This window comes from Microcaecilia unicolor, chromosome 9, assembly GCF_901765095.1.
Source record: "Microcaecilia unicolor chromosome 9, aMicUni1.1, whole genome shotgun sequence".
In the NCBI taxonomy this organism is placed as follows: domain Eukaryota; kingdom Metazoa; phylum Chordata; class Amphibia; order Gymnophiona; family Siphonopidae; genus Microcaecilia; species Microcaecilia unicolor.
In genome coordinates, this window is record NC_044039.1 from 109,879,108 (window position 1) to 109,902,063 (window position 22,956).

The window sequence follows — 22,956 nt, forward strand, 5'->3', positions numbered from 1 at the left end:
TGCCTTTGTTTCCAATGCACACCTCGTTACAGAACATTTATCTTGTTTCTTCTGATGGTTTCTTGGTGTTCTGAGGTCCTGGGGGATCTCTCGCTGTCTGTCCTATCTTCTAGATGAAAGTTGGCTTGCTATTCCCAGGTTCTCAGCCCCTCTTTAATAGCACCCTTTAAGCTCTATTTGGATATCTTTTAGAGATTGAGTTCACTTTGCCTTTGTGAGCATTCTTCCAAAGGCACAGAGACAGAAATCTTTAGATAAGAGCTTTCAGGTATAAGTCCTTTCCTTTCCTTTTCTTTTCTATGAGTTCTTTTTGCTTCATATTAATACAGGTTCATGTTGTGGTCTGTTTTCGAAGTACCTTATGCGGCACCTGCATTCACATAGTTCTGTTGTTGCTTATTCTTCTGAGCGGCTGTCATTCACCTGCTCCACTGTTAATTCCTTTTTCATTTCTCATGGCTTTCAAGGGCACAAGAGTTTAGCCTCATGGCTTTGGCTAGTTTTGTGGACGCTGCAGTACCTTGAGTAGAGGTTTATAGTACAGCAAGCCTCTACATCTCACATGTAGGTGAGCACTGCAGTTTCATCATACAGCTGTCTTTGGCATGTTTTCTAATTCCCTTCTAGAAGTTTGGGTCATGATTAGGCCCTAGCTTCTACTTGGTAAAGCTCTAATTTAGCACGCTCCAATAGCTGCTGATGTGATATCACATGACCCTTGGCTTTATCAGTCAAGAAGATACTGAGTATCTGAGGCTGCATGGTACCTTAAGGGGAGGTTCACACAGAACTATCTTATTCCTCAGTCTCCATGTGCTGGTTGATTTATACAACCTACAGGTTTTGGATTGGTCTGGTGAGACTAAAGGAAAGAAAATTAGCAGGTAAAATCTAATTTCTCCATTTTTTCCCACTCTTATGTGAAGCTTTCAGTTCAGTTTTGAAGCTGGATATATTCAATGTGAATAGAGTTTGAAGGAAAACTTTCATTTTTTTGCAGATAACACAAATCTCTGCAATTGAATGGTCATCTTGAGGGTATGAATACAATGAGAAGCAATTTAGGAGTGCTCAAGTGATTGGAAGTTAAGATTCAGTGCAAAGTATGGATTTGGGGTAAAATTTGAGGGGCATTTAACACAATAAGGGATGAGATACTGATTCGGATTTACAGGGCGAGAAACCTTGGGTGATCATGTCCAGTAATCCCAAGGTGATGAGGTAGTGACCAAAGCCATTGGAATTCTAAGGCTCACTGATTATTTACAGCCTCAAAGGTTGTAAATAATGTACAAGAAGCAGACCATTTTCAGAGAAAATAATGCTGTAGAACAAGAGGTTCCCAGGCAGCAGACTTAGGAGGAACATCAGAAAATATTTACTTTTATGGAAAGGTAAAGAGTGCATAGGAAATGTTGGAAACAAAAACTGTAACTAGAGATCCCTAGTTGAAAAGAAGTGAGGGGAAAGCCAGAGATCAACTGAGGTATATAGTAATTACCAAGAATGAAACTGGGCAAAATATCTTCTGTCATAATTCTTCTATGTTTCTGTGTACTGCTGAATGTTAAGCTGTGAATGTCAAGCATTTACGTTTGTCTGATTCACCCTTCTTTATTTTGCAGACAGTTCTTCACAGCCAAAGTCTTTGCCAAACTTCTTCACAATGACACTTATGGGAGGATATCCATTATGCAGTTCTTCAATTATGTGATGAGGAAAGGTGGGTTTGACTTTTTCACTGGGCTTTCTTTCCAAGTCTATATTTCTGTCATTGTATTTCCAGCTCAAACAGAGAGGCAAGGATTTACACAGATATGATCAGTCAAAGAAAGTCCCAAGGTCCAAACTGAATAATTGATTAAAAAGACATAAAAGGTGACAGGGCCAGGTTTCAGCACACGCCTGCTTCAAGGGTTATATACAATGACTGTAGTGTCTACAAAACAAGAATACACATTACATTTAAATAATGACAGACTTGCATATTCACTTATAAACATGTTACATAAAAATAGTGAAAGTTGTATGCTCATTCATAAATCAAACATATATTTATGAAAATGAGATTCAGAAACATATTCTGGAAAAAAAAGTCACTCTTTAGTATTCATATTCACATATATAAATAATTATTAGTGATTACTGCATGTCTTTCATTATTGTAATGTGTACGTTTTCTTGTTTTGTAGACACTACCATCATTGCATGTAACTCCTGAAGCAAGCATATCGAAACATATACGTGTCTGGTTTTATATCTTTTTAATCGATTTATTCTTTTTAGATTTTAGAACATTCACCAATGTATAAACCATGGGGCCCAAGGTCACTACCAAAAAACTATATCTGCCCTCTTTATCTCTTTCGAGTAGACCAGGAAAATAGATCAGTGCTATAAGCACCCCTTTAGTTTTCCTTTGTACACTATTAGACACATAATATATATGAATATGTATGAAAGAGATTTGCATATAATGAATGCAGTGTATGCAAATTTGTCATGCATATTCACTATAGATATCCTGAAAACCTGACTGTCAAGAGGGTACTCCAGGACCAACTTGGGAAACACTGCCTTAGCGCACCCTTACATGGGTTATATCTGCACGCAAAAGCTGTTTTTACTGCAGCTGGAAAATGGCCGATTTTCCATTTTCCGAATTCATGGCTGTGCCCTAATGTTTCCATTAGCATGCATCTATCAACAAAAGTTAGCATGTGTGCCCTTAACCGCCACCTATTTTGTAGGTGGTAAGGGCTCAATCACTATTGCCGTGATAATGTATTTCATGTGCTATAAGCATGGTAACCAGTGTGCTTCCCTTGAGAGGTATAATCCTATCGCAATGTTTGACTTCTACAATAATCTTAATTGCTAAATTCTGAATTGATTTCAGTCTCTTTAATACTATTGTTCTGCTCATCACTAACACATGGACAAGTTTTATGTATAGATGGGCTTATATATAGCTTGATTGCTCTAAAGGCATAGGGCCTTATTCTATAAAGGTTAGGCTTCTAAATTTATGGGCATAATTTGTGGTCCTAAATTTATGCTCCTAAATTACGAGCTTAATCTATTTTGGAGCATAGATTATACTTGCAATTTAGGAGTACAACCTTTATAGTATAAGGCCCATAATGCCCCAAAACAACTGAATCACCAAAGATGAACTAAGAAGCAATATATGTCCTAATAATTGTGTGGCAACAGATGAGTTGATAGTTATCTACATAGCCTTAGATTTTAAGGGATTCAGTTTCAGACGATGGTCTTCTAACCATGAAGCAATCTTATTAAGACAGTTATTGAAAACAGAAAGGTCTGGCTGTTTAGGGTCTACACAGATGATTAACTGAATGTCACTGGCAAAAAAAAAGTCAAAATACCTAGTTGTTGAATAACCAGAGCCAATGGACTTAGAAATAAATTGAAAAGAATTGGAGATAATAAAGAACCTTGTAGGACTCCATAGAGTAATTCATAAGATTTGGAAGAATTGGACAAATGTAACACATAGGAGGATCTTTTCCATCAAAAATGTACAGAACCACTGATAAACCGTGCCTCTTAAGTTCTATATCTCTTAAATGACTGAGAAGGAGCTAATGATTAACAAGGTCAAATGCTGCTGATAAATCTAACGAAACAATAAGTGCCACTTGACCCTTGTTTGGTTGTTCATGGATATTGCTGGCAAGGGTTGTCTCTGTATTATGTTTCTCAAAACTCCAATTGGCAGGGATGTAACAGATTTTTTTCTTCTTCACAAAATCTTTTAGTTCTAAAACTTTTTTTTCTACCAGCTTAGAAATAAAAGTTAAGTTAGACATTGGTCTATAATTTTCAGGTATTAAGGGTTCTAGTGAATTATTCAGAAGAGATCAAACTACTGTTTGGGTTTCTCCAAGCTTGTTAGAAACAGTCTGAACAAATAGAGTTCTTATATCTGAATTATGTTGGAATCATCTGTTGTGTTTAAATATACTTGTTGGAATAAAAATTTATAAAAAGAAAATGTATTCTTCTGTTTTTGTTCAGGCTTTCTTTATTAAAAGGATTATGCATGACAGTTAAACTTTGTTATGCCATTATATTTTCATTGTGAAGTTAATAATGTGTTAACAGCAAATGTTAACCAGTGGTAGCTGTAAAACTCCTCAGTAACTGTTAATGACATTCTTGTTACTTTGAGGAAGGCAGCCAATGCTGCTAATTTGGATGATTGGTTGCTACTTCATGCTAACACAGTCACTAATGCAGAATGCAGTTAGCTTCACATCTGGAGGTGTGGTTTGTTTGGGGTTTTTTTATTAAGATTTATTAAATTACCTTTGTGAAGCAATTCATTCAAATTGGTGCACAAAAGGTGTAGCTTGACATAAGCACTTTAGATTATAGTAACAGCATAACAATAGTAAAATGACCACACATCAGCATAATACACATTTAAAACAGTGATATAAATTTGGGAATACAACATGGAAGAAACGGCCTCTGATGTTGTTTGGTCAAACAATGTTAGTTCGCCCAACCCCAGCAGGATTTAAGAGCTTTACCCACAGAGCCATAATGACAGCAAAAAAGTTAATTCTCAAAGAGTGGATTGCAAATAAAGCACCCGCCTTGCAGCAGTGGCGTGGCTCTATGATGGACTATATGAGATTTGAAAAGAGAATGGCAGACTACAAGCAAGATCAGAGATTCACAGAAACGGATTTCGATCGCATATGGATCCCATTTTAGCAGACCATACCCTCGGGGTAGAGGACGTATCCTAAACATGTGATCAGATGAGTGGTCATTACACTACAAGAGATAAACCAGACATTAAACTGGGGGGGGGGGGAGGGGTAGGATGTGGAGAGGAGAGGGGGGTGGGGGGAGTTAATATAAAGTGGTTATTAGGAGTTATGTGGGTTTAGAACACATCAGGGCCCCAAGGAAGTGTGAAACTTCATGAGCCCTGTACTGTGGAAGATATGTGTTGAAAAGTAACATATTCAGAATTAAGAATTAAGATTGTAGATTACAGAAGCCATAATATAATGTGTGTCTTGGGGCCAATTTGCATGATGTAATAAGTTTTGGGAAAACCAATAAACAAATTTGAAAATAAATTTGGGAATAGGCAAATTAAATTATAATTAGAGCAATAATATGTAGAGCTGTACCAAATAGCATATTTTATTCAGCTGAATATGAATAATGAAAAAATAATAAAAGAATCAACTTGAAATCAGAGATCACGTGTTTATTTCAGTAGGGATTAGCACAGTAGAGCCCTAGATTATAGTCAGATTTAAATAACTATTTGGCCGAAAGCAAATTCTATATTTGTGGCATTATTTGGGGCCGAATCCAAATTGAATATGAATATTTGGTACAGCCCTAGTTATGATGTGGAGTCATATTTTCACAGCACTTAGACTTATAAAGTTACATAGAGGGGCATTTTCGAAAGACATCCAATTTCTGAACAGGAAAGAAGGTCATTTTGGAAAAAGATGGACGTCTATCTTTTGTGTTCGAAAATGCTATGGACGTCTTGTGATTTGGACTTTTTTTTTTTTTGGTCCATTTTCGAACAAAAGCAGTCCAGAACAGAGGAGGAGTGGCTTAATGGTTAGTGCAGCGGGCTTTGATCCTGGCAACATGAGTTCAAGTCCTACTACTGCTCCTTGTGACTTTGGGCAAGTCAAACGCACAAGGGCATTTTTGGATATGACATCTAAGTCTGAATTTTTTGTAAAATGTCCAAAATCAGAACAGGAAATGTTTCTTTTCCTTTTGAAAATGCTGTTTAGAAAAATGTTTTGTGATTTGGGAGAGTAAGGGAAGGTAATCGCCTAGTCCCTCCAGTGGTCATCTGGTCATTTGGGGCACCTCTTATGTGGAGTAGAGGAGTAGCCTAGTGGTTAGTGCAGCAGACTTTGATCCTGGGGAAGTGGGTTCAATTCCCACTGCAGCTATTCACTATTAAAAAAAACAGGTCTAGCTCAAAACGTTTTAGTCTTGGACATTTTTGTTTTGTTCCATTATGGCTGAAAGACGTCCAAGTCTTAGGAACACCCAAGTCCCGCCTTGAACATGCCCCTGGCATGCCCCCTTGAGATTTGGACATACTTCAGAATAGACGTCCAAAATGAGGTTTCGATAATACTGATTTGGACGTTTCTGTGAGATAAACGTGCAAATGCTGACTTATGTCACTTTTTGGATGTCTATCTCTTTTGAAAATGACCCTGATAGTAACCTATAGAACTTTGTAAGTCTAAGTTCTTTGAAAATGAGCCCCATAGTGTCAGTAACATAGACATTAAAATGAAAGAGTAAAAAATGATAATCAAAATGTCAGTGCAATAAAAATGAAACATCTTAATAGACAGCAGTGAGGACATGTGTACTTGGGACAAATAAGATGGGCAAGACAAAGGCATTAAGATAAATTAAACGTTTAAGGGTAAAATTTATATGTACAGTTGAATAAGGTATGTGCAGGTGGTCTAGAAGTTGTATAGCAAACTAGTCCTGATGCTGTGTGAGTGACTGGCAGATCAGTTGCCACAGCCACTAAAGGCATGAGAGAAGAGCCAGGCTTTCACCTGCTTTCTTGCGTTAGGCATAGCTGCTCTGTGAGTTAATTTTAGAGTATTGGGGCTCTCCTAAGAAAGCTCATTGGCAGGTGTCACATCATATGATTTCTTTTGTCAAGGGTCCTTAGATGCCTGAATGGTGTGTAGTTATCTGTTCCACATTACCTGTCACATCAGTAAATCCATGGAAATTACATTAATGGCAAGGTGCACTTCCCACTCTTTCCCCACCCCTAATATGAATTTTCTCATTAGGTGTTTAATGTGAGAATACACACAGTTAACACAATTCATTATCTGTGTGCATTAATCCATAACATGATTTATGACCTGTGATTCAAGGCCTGTAATTTTACCTCAGCCTGTTTTCTTGTTTTACAGTGTGGCTTCACCAGACAAGAATAGGTCTCAGTTTGTATGATGTGGCAGGCCAGGGCTACCTCAGGGAATCGGTGCGTACTGCTCACTTTTCTATCAAGGTTTATACTATCAGTTGAGGAAAATTATCCAAGTTGTTTCTCTTTCAAAATTAGAAAGTACCTGGATGAAATATTTTCATAAGTTACACTATTTGTACCGGTAGCTGACTTGAGGCAAAATAGTATACATATACAGTACTGTATCTGAAAATTTCCTACCTACTGTTTGCCTCACCACATGAGTGCCTGTGCAGGCTATTGACCCTATATGTATTTAACTAAATTTGAGGAGAGCAATTTTCAGTCAGTCTGTTTTACTGGCTAAATTACACACCCCATGTTTTATAGTAAGATTATATTTGTATTTTATTTTCATATTTATATCCCGCATTGATCCAAAGTGAGTTACAGTAAAACATACTGTAAAATCATTAAAAACAAAACACAATATATTTATGCAAATATCTTACATCATACTACAATCCCCAAGAGAACAGCTTATTATAACTCTGAGATCAATCATCAATTTCTTAAATTTGTTGTCTATTGGAACAAAGTCTTAAATGTCCTGACAAGTGGTTCCATAAGCTGCAACAGAAAAAGCTTGATTGTGTGTCAGCCAAATGACTAATAGGAACATACAATTGCCAGGCAGATTCTGAGCGTAATGCTCACTTTGATTGGTATATAGACAAGGCATTCAAAAAATATTTTGTTACTATAGAATTAACCCGTTGATCAATAAAAACTAATACTTTGAACAATACTTGAAATTTTAATGGGTAACCAATGAAGCTTCTTATGATTTTTTTTCCTGTATATTTTTCTGACTACTACCCCAAAATGACCAATTTTTATAAAATGATAGCAGAAAATCACAATCCTCAAAAAAAATAACAGACTAGGATAGGCTTGAAAATCAGGTAATTGGACAGGTGATTCTGGTTTTACTTGGCAGGCTTGAATCTCGACCTTTGTGCCTGATGAGCCTTGGGAGTACTGTGGAGACATTGTTTTACTCCAGGGAATATTCTGTGCAAAACAAATTGAAAATTCTGCAGACTTTATATGTAATATTCTTGTGCAGAATTTCCTGATAAGTGCCAGCTTCTCCCCCAGGCATGAAATACCCCCCCCCCCCCCCCCACCACCACAGCAGTTTCCCCTCCTCAGGCTACATCTTCTCTATTAGCTTGTATCCCTTCCCCTAGCATGTTTAGTCCCTGGTTTTCTCTACCCCTTCTCCAGGGTGAATACCTCCAATTTTTCTCCCCGTCTTCTGCCCTCTTTCTGTTCACCTGTTTTCTACCCTCTGGCAATACTCTGCCTTCTAGAGTTCTCTCTCTATCCCTCAGCTTCATTGCCTTCTCTGTGCTCTCCCCCTGACTCCCAGTCAGACCCCTATTCTGTCCATCTCCAAGGACTCTTCCCCTCTCCCAGAGAAACCCACACTTTTACTCTTCTGTGCCCCAATCCCCACAGTACTTGCACTCCATTCACCTTTTGCCAGCCTCCCCACATTGGCACGCATATTCCCCCATCCACCTTTCTCCAGTCCCCCCATGAGATACACACACTAGCCATCTTTCTCCAGCCCCTTCCCATGACACACACATGCTATCCACTGCTATCCACCTTTTTCCAGCCTCCCCAATCCAAGACACACACCTACCATCCATCTTTCTCCAGCCCCCCCCCCCAATGGCACAGATCACGCCATCCACCTTACTCTGACCCTCTTCCCCCCCCCCCCCATGGCACACACCACCCCATCCATCTTGCTTCAGCCCCCACCTCATCCACCTTTGTGCAGCCCTCCATCCTCTTCCCTTGGCACACACTCACCTTGTCCACCTTTTATCAGCTCTAACCCTCCACACATACATGCACTCCATCTACATTTTTTCCAGGCCCCCGCCCTGCACATAACACTCCAGTGTGGAAAGAGGAGAAGCTGCACAGCCACATGTCAGACTGCTTTCTTCTCCTTTGCTGCTCTGGGCCAGACTGTTCCTTTATGCCATTTGGGCCTCTCTACAATTGCGCAGCTTAAAGGAGCTGGGGACCAAGGTGGAGCTGAGAACCAAGGCAGAAGCAGCCCAATGTGTGGCTGTGTACCACCTCCTCACGCGCAGCAGGGAGGTGGGGAGTTAGCCAGAAATCGAGCATCTTTGCTGTGCTGCACCTACAGCAGCAGGATGCACAGAATTCTGCATGGGAAAGGTAGAATTCTGTGCGGAGTTGGGGAATTTTGCACAAACTCTGCATTGTGTAGTTGCTTAGAATTCCTTCAGGAGTAATTAATTTACAATCCTGGGAGGGATTTTTGGACACTGCCTAACTATAGCAGTACCAGCCAGCTAAAAGGCCACAGCTGGGGAAGAAATACTAACAAAACCCTGCATTGTGCGTTATGACCATTTGTTCCTGTCTGATGATGCAACTGGTGTGAATTATGTCCGTGCTGCTATAAAACACACTGGCATAGACTGATCTGATCCGCTTTGCCCATCCCAGCCCCTGTGAGGTGACATCATTTGTTTCATGTAATTCTAGCCCATTGATAGGGATGGGCAGCCTGAAAATGTTTGTGTTATTTTTTCATTCCAGAATGAATGTTTATTAGGATTTATTTACTGCCTTTTGAAGGAGTTCACTACAATGTGGACTCTTCTTAGAGTGTGCACTACGTGGTGCCCAAATTTGGGTGCGCTGCCAAGATGCGTGTACAATTTAATTGGCTAATAAGCTTTTAACCATCAGTAATTGGGTGCTAACAACCAATTATTGGTGTTAATTGGCACCAATTAGAAGCTACATGTGAATCTGGCTATATGCTACTCTATAACCCTGGGCACCTAAATCCCATAGTGCACAACCCTAAAGAGGGTGTGGCTGTGGGAGGGGCATGGTGGATGAGTCATGGGCATTCCAGAAATCTATCCGCAGTGTTGTAGAATAATGGGTCTCTGCACCCAACTCGGGCACCAGGATTTACACCAGGTTTCAGCAGACATAAGTCTGGTGCCCAGAGGTGGGCATGGAAACCAGCGCCAAGCGCTTCTATAAAGGGTATGCACTGAACTTTTTTGGCACCTATTTTTCAGTTCCATTTATACAATTTCCTCCTATGTGCAAAGAGTATGCATTCTGTCTCGAAAGTGCATGCATGCATTATTGGAAAGTGTGTGTCCTCTTTGTACATAGTGCGCACTATTATCAGCTAACTACTTTCATTGCAAATGACAGCCCAACCCTGTTACTAAAATGTGCTACTAAACTGGCTTAGAAATGTGGCTGGGATGCTGAATGGCATTTATAAAAGTTGGGAGCAGAAGGCTAGATCATACAGAAATGTTTGTCTTCTGATTTCACTAAACATTTTGTACTTTTGCTGGTCTTTTATCAGGATTTAGAGAATTATATTTTGGAACTTATCCCCACATTGCCACAGCTGGATGGTTTGGAAAAATCCTTTTACTCCTTTTATGTCTGCACGGCTGTTAGAAAGTTCTTCTTCTTTCTGGATCCTCTCAGGACAGGTAAAGTATTGTGATTTTGCTAAATAGTAGTAGTAGTAGTAGTAATGTTCTGGTTTCCTTACATGAAGATTAAAATCTTTCCAAAAGCTTCTCTGATTGTAACTTCCCTAAATGATGTTCATCTCTTATTGCCCAGGTACCTAGGTAAGTTCTTTAGGGAAAGGGAAATGGGACTTGATATACCGCCTTTCTGAGGTTTTTGCAACTACATTCAAAGCGGTTTACATATATTCAGGTACTTATTTTGTACCAGGGACAATGAGAGGGTTAAGTGACTTGCCCAGAGTCACAAGTTGCTGCAGTGGGAATCGAACACAGTTCCCCAGGATCAAAGTCCACTGCACTAACCACTAGGCTACTCCTCTACTCCCTTTATTCTTTATGAAATACAAGGAATTTAACTAGGGTACTCTGTGTGTTTACTAGCATGTTTTGATTCATATTGTTTGTCTTTCGACTTTCTCCACAATGCATAGCCCTGATTTTTATTCCTAAAACTGAAATACAAGCCTGCTGAGTTCAGATTAAACTAGATCTAGTTTAGTTTGTTTAAACCATGCTAAACCTCATCTTAAGGTAAATAACAAAGTGGTGTGTGTGTGTGTGTATATACACACACACACATATATATATATATATAGTACAACAAAGTAAGACCACAAAACAAAGAATAAACATAAAGGGGTGGGGGGTGGAAGATGGAAATGAGAAAAATGCCAACTCCAGCATCCAGTGCCAGGCTAAGCCCACATGGCCAACTCCAGGTCCCAAAGACCTAGACAAAAAAAAAAAAAAAAATAGACCTTGAGACCCAGTTTAAATTTGTCTGAGTTTCAGTGCTGACATCAAAAGGTAAGAAGTTCCAGAACATTGAGCCAGATAAGGGAATGGAGAGTGTTCATCCTAGAGTAATGCTCTGACTGTCCCCTTGCCCTCTAGAATTAGACTTGAAGTCAAAGAGCCCGTGAAGGGTATAAGAAGGAGTAGATCAGACAGATAAGGAGGGGTAAGCAATAGATCTAAAATCCAGATGTGATTAAATATAACTATAGTAAATGATTAAAGATAAAGACTACAGTATCCTATTTAACCTGCCCAGTAAGGTGATTTGGGTTGTAAGTGCTCCTTGTAAATAGGATGCAATGAGTTAATCTGAGAAATAAATGTTAACACGTAGCCAGTGCCAAAGGCATAACGTGGCCTGACTAGTGATCATTGTTAAGCAGCTTAACTACAGTTTTTTGTAGATATTTAAAGATGGAACTTCTAGGCCATTGTGAATGGAATTGCAGTAATCCAATCCTGTTGAGAACCAGGGCATGGATTAGCCCAAGGTTCAACAGATCTCAAGTGCCAGGTCGCCATGGCAACTGGAAAGTTCCATCTGGCACCTGGGATTTTCATGCACCCTATTTTTTTTTTTTCGTGGCAGCCACTACTGTTAAACATCTGAGCTGCACAATGCAAGAACTCTTTTATGTTAGTCTCCATTTTTCCAAATCTTCAAAACATGCAAGTTTCTGCTGTGGCTGCAGCCGTGGCAGAGAGATGAACATTGTTGCTCCACAGACAGCAGGGTAACGATTCCTCCCTGTCAAGGGTAAAGGCCAAATCAGAGATTTTTACATTTTGGAGATAAATACCTGGCTGCACCAATGGTGTCATCAAGAACATTTTGGATTCCTAGAATACAGGATGATTTTTTTATGAGCTATTGGGCAGAGATGGTGTCCATCTATCGAAGAGATGAAGTGTCTTGCAGAGCAAACTGGCTAAACTACTGAAGAGGGCTTTAAACTATTTTTTTTGAGAAAGGGTGAACAAAGACCCAAGATAATTAAAATCCCTCAGCCAAGTAAAACACTTAATACATTTACAGAAATAGAAAAAAAGGGGCAATATCTGGAGATCTTTGTGTACCAGGGCATGTAGTATGGGGAATGTATCATTATACCAGACTATACTTTTTTCAGGAAAGACAGGGTAGGGACATGAAGTCATGAACCAGGACTTAATTGAAGAACATTCACAGGTTTGCAATCAAAGAAGTTATATTAATAGGTGATGTCAACATGCCAGATATAGATTGGGGTGTCCCTGTTGCAAGCTCATCTACAAGTAAAGAGATCTTGGATTCTCTACAGGGAGAGTTGTTCCAGCAGTTGGTAATGGAACCTGCATGAGGTGGAACCATACTAGACCTGATGCTCACAAATGGGAAGAATGTTTAACATTACAGTGGGTAATCATTTGACATCTAGTGATCACCAGATGGTGTGGTTCAAAATTAAGACATGTTGAGATTCTTTGGTCAATTGAAGGTTTTAGACTTTAAAAAAAACTAATTTTGTTAAGATAGGGGAATACCTAAAAGAGCTACTAACTGGACGAGGACAGCTTGGAGGAATAGAACAGCAGTGGTCAAAACTGAAAGGAGCTATTTTAGAGACAACAAACCTTTTTGTTAGGAAAGTAAACAAAAGTAGAGGAAAATAAGGACATTTTGGTTCACTAAAGGAGAAACTGAAAAGGTAAGAGAAAAGAGGTTAGCCTTCATAAATTACAAGGCATCACAGAAAGAAGACAACAGGCTACAATACAATACCTGAAAAGCTAAGAGCAGCTGGTAAAATAGGCAAGCAAAAATGCAAATGGAAGAAGAAATAGCCAATAAGGTAAAATTTGGAAAGAAGACTTTCTTTAAATGTGTAAGTGATAGGAGGAAGGGCAAAAGTGGCATTGTGAGGCTCAAAGATGAAGGGGAACAATGCGTAGAAGTTGGTATTTCTGTTCTGTGTTCACGAAGAGCCGGGAGCAGGACCACGGAAGACAAATGCCAATAAGAAAGGATGTGTGGTAGAGCTCGACAAAATTTCAGAAGATTGTGTTTGTGAGGAACTAGCTAAACTAAAGGTAGACAAAGCGATGGGGCCAGATGGGATACATCTGAAGGTACTGAAAGAGCTTAGGGAAGTTTTGGTGGGTCTGCTGGCTGACCTTTTCAATGCTTCTCTAGAGTTGGGAGTGGTCCTGGAGGACTGGAGAAGGGCGGATGTGGTCCCTCACCACAAAAGCGAAAGGAGAATGTTGGGAACTCTGTAGTGAGTAAATTAATGGAAACGCTTCCAAAATAAGAGGATAGAAAGGTATCTGGAATCAAATGGATTGCAGGACCCAAGGCTGCATAGTTTTAGTAGAGCAAGGTCTTATTAATCCAATTAACTTGACTGGGTGACCAAACAGTTGGGATTTAGGGGGAGCACTAAATGTGGTGTACAGTGCACGTCGGATAAGCGCATGCTCTGTTTAACTGCATGCCGTACTTTGGTCCCGTTTTTGATGCCATCAATTTCTATGGGGACAAACTTTGGTTTAGCGCACCACTGATAAGTGCAAGATTCGCTTGCATGCATGGTTTAAGACCGCTCCTCTGCAGGGAAGACGCTGCATAAGCGCGCGCACGGAATATGGAAGCCGATTGGTGCGTGTCAACCAATGAGATTTCAAATTTACCGCCCCTTTAGCTGCCACAGGCAGAATAAGCAAAAGAATGTTAGAGTGTACACTGGGGTCATCGTCGAGGCGGAACTATAAGACTTTAACACTGGCTGAACGAATAGAAGTTCTTAAAAAATTAGAAAACAAAGTCAAGCATCTATTGCTCAAGAATATGGTGTCAATCCCAGTCAAATTTCACATGTCTTGAAGCAGAAAGACCAGCTTCTGGAAGACTGGCAAAACAATACAAATCCACAACGAAAACGGGCGGGAAAAGCTGAGGAGATAGAAGATGCTCTTCTTCGGCAGTTTTCTCGAGTCAGGAGCAGACAGTTTCCTGTCAGTGGTCCACTGCTTATGGAGAAAGCTAACCAGCTAGCTGAAAGTCTTGGACTAACTGAATTTAAAGCCACTGTTGGATGGTTGGAAAGATGGAAGGAGAGAAACAACATAAAATTCAAGAAACAGCATGGTGAGAAACAAGATGCTGATGACTTTGGTGCTGAAAATTGGGTTTTTTTCAGTTCTTCCTACCATCTTGAATGAGTTTGCACCTCGTGACATTTTCAATGCTGACGAAAATGGTCTCTACTGGTGAGCGATTCCTGATGGAACACTTGCATTCAAACATGCCGAAACTACTGGAGGTAAAGTGTCGAAGGACCAACTGACGATCCTCCTTTGCTGCAATATGGATGGGAGTGAGAAGTTGGAACCCCTCGTCATTGGAAAGAGCAAATAGCCCCGTTGCTTCAAGAAAGTTAAGCGACTTCCTGTGTCATATGAGGCTAACGCAAATTCATGGATGACTGGGTAAATTTGGAAGCAGTGGCTAAAGAAGTTACACACTAGAATGCGGGCACAAAAGCGTCAGATTTTGTTGTTTTGTGATAATTGTGCTTCACACAGGGATGATGTCAGGCTGTCTAACGTCAAGGTGGTCTTCCTGCCACCAAACACTACCACTCTGAGCCAACCTATGGATCAGGGCATAATAGCCAATTTCAAACAACATTATCGGTCTCTTGTGCTATGTCGTCTGATGAGCGTTATGGATGACCAGACTGGCAAGGATAAATGTGCTGTTGAACTGGCTCGTAATCTATCACTGTTGGATTCCCTACATATGCAGAAAGAAGCCTGGAATCCTGTTACACAGGCAACCATTGTGAACTGCTACAAGCGGGCAGGTTTTGTTAAGGATGTGGAGAGGGACGAAACATGCAGCTGTTGCAAACGCGTCAGATGAAGTTATTGAAATCCCAGCCGGTGTTACTGAAGAGGAGTTCCATCGCTACGTAGCTGTTGATTACGATCTACAAACAGCTGAAGACAGCACTGATGTCGAGATATGTGCCTACACGCAGGCAACAACGGCTGATGATGGAACAGATGATCAAATGAGCAGTGAGGCACATGCTGATGAAATTCAACAACCTTCTCCTGTCACTTTTTCAAGAGCGCTGGAGAGTCTCAACACCGTGCGGGCCTATCTGGAGGCCACTGGATGTCAGTGCTATGACAGTTTTTACCGTCAGTTAACGGAGACTGTATACTGTACGTAAAATAATAAATAGTACTGTAGATATGTTTATCAGATGTCAAGCTTCTTTGGGTCACAACGGTTAAGTGCACGCTCTGGTTAACTGCATGCATTTCTTTGGTCCCAGACCCTTGCCCTTAAGTGGTTTGCACTGTACTTAGATTTCAGTAAAGCCTTTGACATGTGAAAAATTGCAGGAAGACCTTAGGAAATTGGAAGACTGGACATCCAAGTGGCAGGTGAAATTTAATGTGGATAAATGCAAAGTGATGCACATTTGGAAGAATAACCCAAATCATAGTTACCTGATACTAGGGTCCACCTTGGGGTTCAGCACTCAAGAAAAAGACCTAGGTGTCAGTATGCTGAAATCTTCTGCCCAGTGTGCAGCGGTGGCCGAAAAAAGCAAATAGGATGCTATGAATTATTAGGAAAGGAATGGTAAATAAGACCAAGAATACTGTAATGCCTCTGTATCGCCCCATGGTGTGACATCACCTAGAGAATTGCGTTCAGTTCTGGTCGCCGTATTAAAAAAAAAAAAAGATATAGTGGAATTAGAAAAGGTTCAAAGAAGCAACCAAATAATAAAGAAGATGATACTCCTCTCATATGAGGAAAGGCTAAAGAGGTTAGGGCTCTTTAGCTTGGAAAAGAGAGGGCTGGGGGGGAGATATGATTGAGGTCTACAAAATCCTGAGTGGTGTAGAATAAATAGAAGTGAACCAATTTTTTTAAAACTCTTTTTCAAAAAGTACAAAGACTAGGGGACACTTGATGAAGTTGCATGGAAATACTTTTAAAACATATAGGAGGAAATTTTCCACTCAACAAATTAAGCTCTGGAACTCGTTTCCAGAGAATGTGGTAACATCAATTAGTGTGCTTAGGTTTAAAAATGGTATGGACATGTTCCTGGAGGAAAAGTCCATAGTCTGCTATTGAGACAGACATGGGGAAGCCACTGCTTGACCTGGGATTGGTAGCATGGAATGTTGCTGCTATTTGGGTTACTTTTGACCTGGATTGGCCACTGCTGGAAGCAGGATACTGACCTAGATGGACCATTGGTCTGACCCAGTATGGCTATTCTTATGCTGTAAATAAACTGAGTGCCCTCGGTCTGGACCAAAAAGTCACTAACTGGGTTAGAACCTGGTTAAGTGGAAGAAGACAGAGGGTGGTGGTAAATAGAGCTCACTCAGAGGAAAAGGATATTACCACTGGTGTACTGCAGGGATCGGTCCTTGGTCCAGTTCTTTTTAACATCTTTGTGATTGATATTGCAGAAAGGCTGTCTGGTAAAATTTGCCTCTCTGGATGATACAAGACTGTGTTATAGTGTAGGTACCCCTGCTGGTGTGGCTAGCATGAGGAGGGATCATCATCTAGCTAAGCTAAAGAATGGTCCAGAAATTTGTCAACTAAAATGTAATGCTAAAAAATGCAAGGTCATGCTCTTAGTTACAGAAACCTATGGAAACAGTACCATTTAGGAGGAGAAGAACTTCTAATCGCAAAAGAAGATTGAGACTTGGGGGTGATTGATTCTGATTATCTTAAGGTGGTCAAACAGGTAGAAAGGGCAACAGGCAAAGCCAGAAGGATGCTTGGGTGCATAGGGAGAAGAATGGCCAGCAGGATAAAGGAGGTGATAGTGCTTTTTAAGTCTCTGGTGAGACCCCATTTAGAGTCTTTTATGCAGTTCTGGAGATCACACCTTCAAAAAAATATAACCAGGATGGAGTTGGTCCAGAGGGCATATAAAAACACTCTTAGACCTTAATATGTATACCTTAGAAGAAAGAAGAGAACGAGGAGATAGGATTGAGGCATTTAAATATCTCTGTGGCATAAATGCACAGGCTCCTGATCTCTTTCAACTGAAAGGAAACTCTCTGGAATGAGAAGGCATAGGATGAAGTTGAAGGGAGAGATTCAAAAGCAATCTAAGGAAATAGTTCCTTTTGGAAAGGGTGGAGGTTTCATGGAACAATCTCCCAGTGGAGATAGTGGAGATGAGGACAGTATCTGAATTCAAGAAAGCATGGGACAGGCATGTGGAATCTTTTAGGGTGAGGAAGAGAGAGCTGATGATATGGATGGGCAGACTGGATATGTCCTTTATCTTCCATCATTTTCTATGTTGCTATTGGTAGAGGATCTGGGGGAGAAAGATGATGCTTGAAGATCAGAATAAGAGTCCTATTTTGGAAGGTAGTGTTTGGTTTTCACCATACAAAATATTTGTTGTTGTGACCAAAATGTTAAATATCTGACTCATCTGTCCAGAGAATGATTCAGAAGTGTGCTCTTTGGTTAACAGTAGTGTTCCTTTCAGAGAATGGTAGTTTCTTCCTACCTCTTCTCCCATGAACACCATTCCCATTTAGTGCTGTCCAAATGGTTGAGATGTGAACCTTATATCATTTGCAGGTCTTTAGATGTTAGCCTGGGGTTCATTGCAACTTTGTAGATGACTTTCTGGTTTGCTTTTGGGGGTAATAATGGCAGGATGACAACTCTTCAGTAAAGTCATTGTAATCTTCATCATTTTGCATTTAGAGACCGTCTGAGAGGAATGGCTGGAGCACCAGATATTTAGAAATGATCTGGTAACCCTGTCCAGTCAGATGAACATCAGCTATTCTTTTTCATAGGGCCTCTGAAATTTCTCTTAATTGTGATGCGATGAATTCCCACTAACTTAAGATAAAAACCAAACTCAAAACCTTCCAGACCTTTATATTATATCATTTTGTCTGTCTTGGTGCTGCCTGCACTCTCAGCCCCCAGAGAAGAAGACCTCCCCTACAGTTGCAGTACTGTCTCCAGGTTGGAGTGTGGCCAAAACATAGTCCCAGGAAAAGTTTGTTCCTGCTGTCAAGACAACAATTACAGGCTTGCTAAAGAGCCATGGAGGATACTAATTGTAAAAGTGAATTGGGGAGAATGTACAGTAGAAAAAGGACAGTAGTAAACTTTTTTTTTTTTTGTATTGGTTGTTATCAGAACTAACAATTTATTTTTCAGATATTTTTGCTATGAAACGTGAATGTTTTATTCTCTCTGGTTTACAGGAAAGATAAAAATTCAAGATATTTTAGCATGCAGTTTCCTGGATGATTTATTAGAGGTAAGGATCAGCATGTTGCAGATTTTAGGTTTTACATTTTGTGTTAAACTGGTTTTTAACTGGTATTTTTTTCTTCTATCTCTTAGCTTAGGGATGAAGAACTTTCAAAAGAGAGTCAAGAATCAAACTGGTTCTCTGCTCCATCTGCACTGAGGGTTTATGGTATGTTAGCAGTATTAGCAAGCCTTGCTTTTAGATCATGGGCGGAATGAAATTTTGAATCCCAATTATCATGATCCAATGCCTGTCTTAGCTTCAGTTAGTGGAATGACCCACATGCAAATGAGCTGGATGTTTTTTTTCTTGTAGAATCTCTTATAGGTATTTTATATTGGAATTGTGAGCCTTTGCACACATAGGAGGGGTGGGTAATTAATGTGTTAACGATATTAATGATTTTTTTAACGCTGCCCCCTTCCCCCCTCAATTACCTCCACAGCTGGGCTCAGACTCTGGATTTTTTTTTTCAGCTTCTTTAGCACAGCAAAGTCCTTGCATGGCCAGACTCTTTAGATGCTTGATCTAAGTCATGCAGAAAGTCGGGAAGTCTCATGGGACTTGAAGCCGTGAGACTTCCCCAACTTCCTGCACGACTCGACTCAAGCATCTGCACATTCTGCATAACCCGGTCATGCAAGGGAAGACAATGACTTTGAAGCTGTGCCGAGGAAGCTGAAAAAATTCAGAGCCTGAGCCCAGTTGTAAAATAACAAGCGGGGAGGAGGAGAGAAACTGGGGAGTGATAGGTGAGAGGTTTCTCAATGGAAAGTGTTGTTGCTTACCTGTAACTGGTGTTGTCCGTGGGTAACAAGATAATGCAGACATACTGGTAGACCTGTCTGCAGGCTGCCTTCCCGTACACACTCTCCCAGTTTAAAGTTGATCGGATCCAATCAGCATAGAGATACAGCTTCCCACCTTACTCTTGACAGCAAAGCTCCAGTTAACTGAGTAGCCAGGATGTTGCTGAAAGTTGCAAAGATAGTTAAAGCAGCAAAAAGAACTAGAAAACAGTACTTGGTAAATGAAGGTAAAACCAACTTCCTGATGAAAGTGTATTTATTAAGCCATGGAGAAAAATACAAATAACATGTAAAACTGAGAATGCATTCTGGGTTTTTTTTCCTTTAAATCTTAATGTAACAGTGCATCCCAATAGCTGGGAAGGAGGAAGGGATGGTGTCTGCATTATCCTGTTACCTACAGAGAACACCAGTTACAGGTAAGCAACAACACTTTCTCCATGGGGCAGGATAATGCAAACACACTGGTGATTCTCTAGCAGAGGGCTGCTAAATAGTATATAATGTTCAGAATGCAACCTGAAACAATGAAACAGGGTGGAGGACAGTCATGTAAACAAGTTTTGAAGAACCGTCTGCCCAAAAACAGCATCTGCACATGATGCAGTATCAAGACAATAGTTCTGTGCAAATGTATGTGTGGTGGACCATGTGGCCGCTTTGCAAATGTCCAGAAATGGGGAGACCTTTAAGGAAAGCTGCAGACGTCGCTTGTGCACGCAGAGAATGAGTTCCAATTGCGGTCGGCACAGGCTGATTACATTGGTGATAACAAAAGGAGATATATGCTGCAGTCCAGGAGGACAAAGTTTGTTTTGTTATTGATGAGCCAAGAGACTTGTGGTGATAGGACAGGAAAAGCTGAGAAGAATGTTATTTTATTTTACAAAATCTCACAATCAAAGCTCTTCGACAATCAATTGTATGAAGAGATGCTTCTGCTACAGAAGAATGGGGTTTTGGCTAAAACACAGGTAAAACAATATCTTGATTGAGATGAAATGCAGTGACCACTTTTGACTGGAACTTGGGACGAGTACGTAAGGTTACCTTGTAAGGGAAAATTTTGTGTATATGAAGGATAATGCACCAGTGCTTGTAGTTCATTTACTCATCTGGCTGAGGTGATAGCTACTAGGAACAATGTTTTCCATGTAAGGAATTGCAAAGAAGCTGATGCTAAAGGTTGCATTAGCTGAGTAAGGACTAAGTTAAGGTCCCAAGAAGGAGGCGGTGGCTTGATTGAAGGATGCAAATGGGTGAGGCCCTTCAGGAAGTGTTTGATTAGTGGGTACGAGGAAATTGGCAATGATCCTACCTTGGAAAGAATACTGGAAATTGCTGCAAGGTGAACTCGTAGTGAAGAAGGTTGTAAACCTGAAACAGAGAGGTGGAGCAAGGAAGATAATAAGAAACTGACAGAGAGTCCAGATTAATAGTAAATGGTCTTACACCAGTTGAAACCCTTTTTTCATTTCAGTGAATAAGATTTGAGAGTGGAAGGTTTATGAGCGGCACGTAAAACATCTGAAACTGTCAATTAAAAAAAAAAAAAAAAGAGCGAGAACAACGCGTCCCTTGAAGTTTCCAAGCCATCAATGACAGTTTCCTGGGATTGGGATGCAGAAGTTGGCCATTTTGCTGAGTGAGGATGAGCTCCCAGAGGTATGGGAAAGCCTGAGGAGTAATGGATACTACTACTACAAATCATTTCTATAGCGCTACCAGTCGTACGCAGTGCTTCACAATTTAACATGAAGAAAAGACGGTCCCTGCTTAAAAGAGCTTACAATCTAAATCAGGACAGACAGGACAAATAAGCGATAAGGGTAGGACAGACAGGACACAAAGGGAAAGGGACTATTGAAGAGAGGAAGACATGATAAAGGTTACGAGCAGGTGACAGGAGTTAAAAGCAGCATCAAACAGGTATGCCTTTAGCCGGGATTAGATGGCGGCCAGGGATGGAGCTTGACGTAATGGCTCAGGAAGTCTATTCCAGGCATAAGGTGCGGCAAGGTAAAAGGAACGGAGTCTGGAATTAGCGATGGAGGAGAAGGATATAATTAGATTTGCCTAGTGAACGGAGTTCCTAGGAAGGAGTGTAGGGAGAGATGAGGGTGGAGAGGTAGTGAGGGGCAGCAGAATGAATGCACTTATAGGTTAATAAGAGGAGCTTGAACTGTATATGGAAACGGATAGGGAACCAGTGAAGTGACTTCAGAAGAGGGCTGATATGGGCATAGCGACTTTGGTGAAATATTAATCTTGCAGCAGAATTTTGAACAGATTGAAGAGGAGAGAGATGGCTGAGTGGAAGACCAGTGAGAAGCAAGTTGCAGTAGTCCAAGCGAGAGGTAATGAGAGTGTGGATGAGGGTTCTGGTAGCGTGCTCAGAAAGGAGAGGGCGAATTTTGGCGATATTATAGAGGAAGAAACGACAGGTTTTAGCAATCTGTTGAATATGTGCAGAAAAGGAGAGGGAGGAGTCGAAGATGACCCCAAGGTTAAGAGCAGATGAGACAGGAAGAATGAGCGTGTTGTCAACAGAAATAGAGAGTGGGGGAAGGGGAGAGGTTGGTTTAGGTGGGAAGATAAGTAGCTCAGTTTTGGACATATTGAGCTTCAGGTGGTGGTGAAACATCCAGGTAGCAATGTCAGACAGGCAGGCAGATATCTTGGCCTGAATTTCTGCCGAGAGTTCTGGTGTGGAGAGGTAGATCTGGGAGTCATCAGCATAAAGGTGATATTGAAAACCGTGGGCTGAGATCAGAGCACCAAGGGAGGAAGTATAGATGGAGAAAAGGAGAGGTCCTAGGCAGATCCTTGAGGTAAACCCACTGAGAGCAGGATAGAGGAAGAGGAGGATCCACCAGAGTAAACACTAAAAGTATGCTGAGAGAGATAAGAAGAAAACCAGGAAAGAGCAGAGTTCTGAAATCCAAGTGATGACAGCGTGCCAAGGAGTAGGCTGTGATTAACAGTGTCAAAAGCAGCAGAAAGATCGAGAAGGATGAGGATAGAGTAGTGCTCTTTGGATTTAGCCAGGAATAGATCATTGGAGACTTTAGCAAGTGCTGTTTCAGTTGAATGAAGGGGGCGAAAGCCAGATTGGAGTGGATCAAGAATAGCTTGAGAAGAAAGAAAATCGAGGCAGCGATGGTGGACAGCACGTTCTAGTATCTTGGATAAGAAAGGGAGGAGGGAGATGGGGCGATAGTTGGAAGGAGAGGTAGGATCCAGGGAAGGTTTTTTGAGGAGTGGGGTGACTACGACATGTTTGAAGGCATCAGGGAAGTTGCAGTGGAAAGTGACAGATTGAGGATATGACAGATGAAAGGGGTGACAGCAGGAGAGATAGTGTTGAGTAGATGAGTGGGGATAGGGTCAGTGGGGGCAGGTGGTTAGTTTTGAGG

At 40.8% G+C, this 22,956-nt stretch overlaps 1 protein-coding gene across 2 annotated transcripts in view; it reads left to right on the forward strand.

Annotated features, from left to right (window-relative positions):
- PPP2R3C (protein phosphatase 2 regulatory subunit B''gamma) overlaps positions 1 to 22,956 on the forward strand; it is a 79,759-nt gene that overhangs the window by 29,527 nt on the left and 27,276 nt on the right. For both annotated transcript variants that reach the window (XM_030214195.1, XM_030214196.1), the window contains exons 5-9: positions 1,626 to 1,723; positions 6,981 to 7,051; positions 10,428 to 10,560; positions 18,682 to 18,737; positions 18,824 to 18,899. In XM_030214195.1, the coding sequence (XP_030070055.1) occupies positions 1,626 to 1,723; positions 6,981 to 7,051; positions 10,428 to 10,560; positions 18,682 to 18,737; positions 18,824 to 18,899 (434 nt within the window). The remainder of the gene's footprint in view (positions 1 to 1,625; positions 1,724 to 6,980; positions 7,052 to 10,427; positions 10,561 to 18,681; positions 18,738 to 18,823; positions 18,900 to 22,956) is intronic.